This window comes from Sinocyclocheilus anshuiensis, unplaced genomic scaffold, assembly GCF_001515605.1.
Source record: "Sinocyclocheilus anshuiensis isolate Anshui unplaced genomic scaffold, SAMN03320099.WGS_v1.1 scaffold165, whole genome shotgun sequence".
In the NCBI taxonomy this organism is placed as follows: Eukaryota; Metazoa; Chordata; class Actinopteri; order Cypriniformes; family Cyprinidae; genus Sinocyclocheilus; species Sinocyclocheilus anshuiensis.
This window is the reverse complement of record NW_015540851.1, coordinates 120,636-127,498: the sequence shown is the minus strand read 5'-3', so window position 1 is coordinate 127,498 and position 6,863 is coordinate 120,636. Positions and strand designations below refer to the sequence as shown.

Here is a 6,863-nt window from a genome sequence, read left to right as displayed (position 1 = left end):
GTAATTTTTAATGCAAATATGACATTATTTGACCTAACCCTAACCTAACCCTACCCCTACCCCTAACCATAGCCCATAACAAAGACATCTCAAACAATGTCATCTTTGCATTAAAAATTACATAACTGAGCGAATGACACTTAATGACAGTTGTCATCAACTTGCATAAAAAACCTTCATATTCATGACATGCGTCATGTCATGATTATGTATGCGTCATGTCATGATTATGAAGGTGTCATGTCAGTCTTATGCACACCCCTTCAAGTAAAGTGTAACCGACAGTAGTATTGTAAAATATTATTACAGTTTAAAATAAGTGATTTCCACTGTAATATATTTTAGAATGTAATTTATTCCTGTGATGGCAAAGCTGAATTTTTTGCATAATTACTCCAGTCTTTAGTGTCACATGATCCTTCAGAAATCATTCTAATATGCTGATTTGCTCAAGAAATACTTCTTATAATCATCAATGTTGAAAACAGTTGACTGCTTAATATTTTTTGTGAAAACTGTGAGACTTTTGAACAAAGCATCCTCAAAAGAACAGCATTAATTTGAAAAATTATAAATGCCTTTACTGTCACTTTTGATCAGTTTAGTGTATTCTTAATGAATAAAAAAGTTAATTTCTTTAAAAGCCATATCATCAGCCATACCATATCATATATATTGTTTTATTTTGTAATAATTAAAAAAATACTTAATTATGTGTAGGACTGTCACAATATCAACATTTCAAGAGTCAAAAGCATTTTAGTAGCACAGCAAAAAATAAGCTTTCCATTTTTTTTAAAACACACTCTTTTAAATAAACAATTAAATATCAATAAAATATTTGCAAACTAAATACGACAAAAGCTTGAAACCTTTATATTTCACTATTTGTAAGTGTTTTAATTTTTCAAACAATTATTTAGGTATGCAGTCACTAATAAAGAACAAATTACAAGTAATAGAACAAATAAAACAAACACAAAGACATAGAACTATGTGCTTGAATTTTAGTACTTGATTACTGAAGTATTCAAGTAAACATCCAGAAAGTGTAATATGACTAATAAAATAAATTATCTGGCATAATTTTCACTGCATGATTATTATATAATACACATTAATACTGATCTGATGCAGTTTGACTGCAGAGAGTTTAATTGAGGTACTAAAGTTATCCAGGTGAGAGCGGTTTCTCCTATATTATTGTTTGATTACTATTACAATCATAATAGACTGTGGCAGGTCTATTGTACTGCAAGGCTTCATAAACAAAACTGATATCCCATGTCCAGATCTGCCTACATACACTTAAGACATAGCCAATTGTGTTTTTTTAATTTCTTGCCAAGGCAGCAATTCTGACCAATAAACATGCAGTTTTTTTGTATCGCCTAACATCCGTAATTAACTATATTTTCAGAAAAGTTATTGTGCACACTGTATTAGAACTGTCACTATGTTGAACATAATTTTAAAAATCTAAATAAAATACACAGACCTCAACATGCCACTGTTTGCCCATGGCGTTGACCACACGGCCCTCAATAGGACGCCTGCAGGCTCCGCAGATCGGCACGCCCATCTTATCATGGCAGGGGAGGCAGTAGAGTTCCCCTTTCAGCTCGCGAGCGTCGACGGTCAGCTCCTTACTGTAAAACACACAACCTCAAATTAATATCACTTTCAGTAAATGGACACAGCAGATGGAATCATTTAGTGTCGTACTGACCCGCAGTTACTGCAGTTGAAGTGGTCGGGATGGTAGGGGTCGTTTTTGAAAATGAGGGGCTGTTCCTCGATGATGGCGTGACACTTCTGACAGATGTACTTCCCGAGGCCCCGAGCTTTCTCGCGGTTATGACATGGACGGCAGAGATGGCTGGAAAAAGCAGAAATGCACACCAGCCAATCAGAATGCTCGAATGGTGATTTGGCTCCATATGCAACCAGTTAAGCTAAAGAACATCTCAAAAGGATGATTCTGGTTGGTAGGACTAATAACCTGTGTTTAAGAATCAGAATTGCTTAAGATCATTCATAAATGAAAGCTGATCATAGACCAATTGAACGCATTCAGCCTGTCAGTCCCATGTTCACGGTCACCCCTCATTGGCTGTAAACTCACCGGCCGGCATTCTTGACGAATCCAACATCGGCGAGCACGGCTTGGCAGATATCACAGCAGAAACAGTCAGGGTGCCAGCTGTTATTCATGGCCTTAATCACACGCCCAATTATAAACTCTCCTGTGGGAATAGGAGGGACACAATTCACAATTAGCATAGTCAATAACATCACCTGTTCATATGTTTGTGCGTGTGCGTCTCTTACCACACTGGTGACAACAGGGAGCAAACAACATCTGGAAATCATGCTCGCAGTATTTCCTTCCCTCAAACTATGGACAGAAGGGAGAAAAATCAAACATAACATCAGCTCCAATGGGAATACATCTCAAAGTCAATCAATTGCAGACAATTGCAACCTGCAGACACTACTGTAACTTCCAGAACTTTGAAGAAATGTCTACCTTTTCATAAATAAAAAAAAAAATACATATATTTTTGAACTAATAGATATTTATATTATTTACAAATATGTATATTATACAGTATATGTATAGATTTATATTATATTTCAGGTTTTTGCTACAAAAAAACATTACACAACAAATCTAAGTCGACCTCAGGGTCTATAATTTACTAAAAAACAAAACAAACGAAATGTATGATATTACCCCTTAAACCGCTAGGCTTCAAGATTAAATGCTACATGACAGGTTTAATGCAAGTACCTCATAAAAGAGCCCTTCAGGAAACTGCTGGAAACACTGTGCGCAGACAAAGCACTGTTCATGATACAACTCGCCGTTGCTGTTGACGATCTTCTCCGCTGGGGCAAATCCGCTTTTACACCGTTCACACGAGGCACTTGCCAGGGCATTGGCCATGTTGCTGTAAGAAACATATCAATGTCAGGAGAAATGAACAGCAGTGACCATGAGCCTATAGACCTAACACAGCATTAAGAGTCAGCTTCTTTCAGTAAGAATTTATTTTTGTTTATTCAAGAATGCAATAAAATTATCAACATTTACAGTAAAAAAGCTGCTCTTTTGAACTTTCTATTAATCAATAAATCATGAAAAAAAAAAATCACAGCTTCCATAAAAATATTAAGCAGCAAGTTTTAAATACTGAGAACAATAATGGTTTTTGAGCAGAAAATCCGCATATTAGAACGAAGACTGGAGTAATGATGCTGAAAATTCATCTTTGCATCACAGGAATAAATTATTTAAAATATATTCAAACAGAAAACCTTTTTTTGTAACAATATTTGACAATATTAGTGAATTTACAGTATTTTTTGTCAAATAAATGCAGCTTTGGCAAATAAAGAGACTTTTTCGAAAAACATTTAAAAATCTTACCAACCCAAATTTTGAATGGAAGTATATATTACTATGTTTGACAGTTTAGGTGAATGTATGAATTAAAGCGGTCAAATAAAAAAATAAAAATCGAATTTCGAATATTTGTTGAATTTAAAATAAAAATCCACATTCGAATGCAAAAACATTGCACTCGAATTTTAGGTGTGCGTCAGGCAGCCTTATCAGTGGAGCACAAGATGCGATGACAATGTAAGTGTCGTTGCATTTTAATGTTTTTGTTAGTTGAAACCACTAGAAGAGGCACTGCTGCATTGTTCATTCAAAATATTGCAGACAAAGACAACATCAATGTGGAGAAGATCTTGTTTATGTCAAAACTGAAATCAACTGAAGCCGTTCACACAGAACACATATTTTGCCCAGAGGGACATCTATCACAGTTTCGCTCGCATCTCACACAAGTGAGCCGCATGTTTAGAAAGCCATCTAAAATTTATGAAAGTTCATCTTTAAAAAAAAAAAAAAAACATGTTTGCTTTTATGACATAACTGATATTATATCTTTTATTATAGTGAAAAAACCTTTTTACAGAATGATATATTGGCCAGATAGATTCATCCGAGGATAATTGCCCGTTTTGCAATTACTGGCATTGGCTTAGCCAATAAACAGCACTGAGCCAGTGTTTAAAGGGATAGTTCACCCAAAAATTAGATTCTGAATAAATAGTGTATAAAAAACAATTTAATTTCTACAATTATGCATGCGTTTCACTGAATATTATTCAATTGAATTGATATCAGTATCATATTGTAATTTGCCACCTTGCTCCTGAAAGTGATTCAAGCTGATGTTTCTCTACTCAAAAATCCCACATAGCCTGTCTGGCACTTTACAAGATATTAAGTTTCTCCATTTAAGAGTGACCGGGCAAGACTGCAACCAATGTTTACACAAACAGAATTAATCTGCCGTGGCCTGTGGTCACACTGCCAGACGTGATCTCAAATGACTCATGGCGTTTCTCCTCTATGACATCATGATGTAGCTATTAGGGGATGGGCCGTCTTTACAACTTCCCCTCATTCCCTTCACCGCTGGCACGGTGTTAATGCAGACTGATGATTCTAAGGCCGTGTTCCCTATATGGTGAAGTGAAGCTGAGCAGAGAAGATCTGCTTGTGTACTAACAAACTGTAGATATATAAATAGATCATTTGTGTGTTAAAGAGATGGAGACTGTTCTATGTCAGTTCTTATTAAATGCAAGATCTCACAGAGCAACAGTGGAGGTCTCACACTGCTGTGTGAGGAAGTGGGAGCTGTGCCATCTGTGTGTGTGTGTGTGTGTTGAAGGCTTGCTTATGTCTGTAACACACTCCCAGCTGGAAGAATATACAGTGGGGGTTTGAAAACCTAAACAAACCATATAAAAAAATAATTATTTAATTTTCAGTTTTTGAATTTAACTTTTTATTCCAAATGTAATTCAAATTTTTTATTAGAAAAATGCTATTAAAATGTTCACTAGTGTTCTTAGACTTTGGAACCCTGTTGCACAAACAAGTAAATACTTATAAATATACACAGAATTTATATAAAAAAAACGTATATATACACAGAATATTAACTGAAATTAACTGAATATTACACAGAATCTCATATGTACTACCACTCAAAAGTTTGGGGTCTATAAGTTTTTTTTGTTTGTTTGTTTTTTTTAAGTAGTCTCATATGCTTACCAAGGCATCATTTCATTTATGTAAAACAGTGATATTTTGAAAGATTACTGCAATTTTAAATAACTGCTTTCTATTTGAATATATTTTAAAATGTAATTTATTACTGTGACGGCAAAGATGAATCAGTCTTCAGTGTCACATGATCCCTCAGAAATCATTCTAATATGCTGATTTAGTGCTTAAGAAACATTTGTTATTATTATCAATGTTGAAAACAGTTATCCTGCTTCATATTTTTGTAGAAGCCATGATACTTTCTTTAGTATTGTTTAATGAAGAGGAATCAACAGAACAGCATTTAAACATTATAAATATCTTTACTATCACTTTTCATCGATTTAATTCATCCTTACAGAATAAAAGTATTACTTTAATCGCATCCAAAATAAACGTTTTTGTTTACATAATATATGTATGTGTACTGTGTATATTTATTATGTATATATAAATACACACACATACAGTATATATTTTGAAAATATTTACATGCATATACATTTATATATTTTAATATATAAACATAACATATTTGTCTTAAATATATACATGCATGTGTTTGTATTTATATATACATAATAAATACACACAGTATGCACATATATTATGTAAACAAAAACTTTTATTTTGGATGCAATTAATCGTTTGACAAAACTACTTTATTTACAAATAAATCAATTGTTACTGACCCAAAATTGTTCAATGGTAGTGTATATTTTACTAACACGGTTTAGACATGATAATTGGGAGATTAACATCTCAGGAAGCAAGCAGATTATATCCAGTTTCCCAAGATGATCTGACAGTCTGTGGGAGCATCCAGCTCAGGAATGTCTCCCAACAGCACAGACTACACAAAACAACTGAGAATCAATGTTTTCATATGGAAGAGGATCACAGCTTTCCAGAAACACTGTGAAATAAAATATCACAAATCATACTAAATAAAATTAATAATAATGTATTTAGTTTGCTTACAATGCATTATACAGGAAGTTAACTAACTTACAGTATGACAGGACTTATCTAAACACATGTGGCGTGTTGAATGTCTTTGCAGCTCTCTCTCTCTCTGTGTGTGTGTGTGTGTGTGTGTGTGTCCCAGGAAAACTCCACTAGGGAGGCTAATTAGCTTAGCATCCGCACTCATCTCAAACCAATACATTTCATAGTTTTCCCTCTATAACAAAACACAGATTTCACTCTAACCGTTTAACAGTAGACAAAAAGAGAAGGTGGAAAAAAGAAAGAGAAGTAAGGTAATAAAGTAATTAATAAAACTGCAGCATCTATGGTTGGAGATTTCTCCATAATATATCTAATTAAAACTAAAAATCAGTTTCAAACGTGGTACCTGCCCGTCATCTCTGACACCCCCAGCATCCCCTTCAGCACAGCTTATCCTGAGAGACGATTCAGATTTTATTCGACAACATAAGACGCCCCTCGGATCTGTTGCTTTTTCACTCTTTTCGTTCTCTCTGAAACAAAGATGTTTTTCTGAAAAACAGACTGTCCTCTCTGCTTGCTCGTCCAGGGAAGGTCACGTGCTGCTCGGCTGGACTTCCGATTGGTTACATGGATCAGCTCCACAGCTATGCAGAACCTTCAAACTTTATTTGGGCACTAGAATAGAATAGAATAGAATAGAATAGAATAGAATAGAATAGAATAGAATAGAATATTTTCTGGTTTAGGTAATGGTTAAATTAACAATTAAAATGTC

General features: G+C 34.3%; 1 protein-coding gene across 2 annotated transcripts in view; it reads right to left on the bottom strand.

Moving 5' to 3' along the window:
* Positions 1-6,646, bottom strand: part of LOC107687747 (LIM and senescent cell antigen-like-containing domain protein 1) — a 10,345-nt gene extending 3,699 nt beyond the window's left edge. For both annotated transcript variants that reach the window (XM_016485200.1, XM_016485199.1), the window contains exons 1-6: positions 6,492-6,646; positions 2,795-2,954; positions 2,332-2,398; positions 2,126-2,246; positions 1,730-1,879; positions 1,499-1,649 (exon numbers count right to left, since the gene is read on the bottom strand). In XM_016485200.1, coding sequence (XP_016340686.1) covers positions 1,499-1,649; positions 1,730-1,879; positions 2,126-2,246; positions 2,332-2,398; positions 2,795-2,954; positions 6,492-6,520 — 678 coding nt within the window. In that variant the 5' untranslated portion in view covers positions 6,521-6,646. The remainder of the gene's footprint in view (positions 1-1,498; positions 1,650-1,729; positions 1,880-2,125; positions 2,247-2,331; positions 2,399-2,794; positions 2,955-6,491) is intronic.
* Between the last annotated feature and the right edge of the window lie 217 nt (positions 6,647-6,863).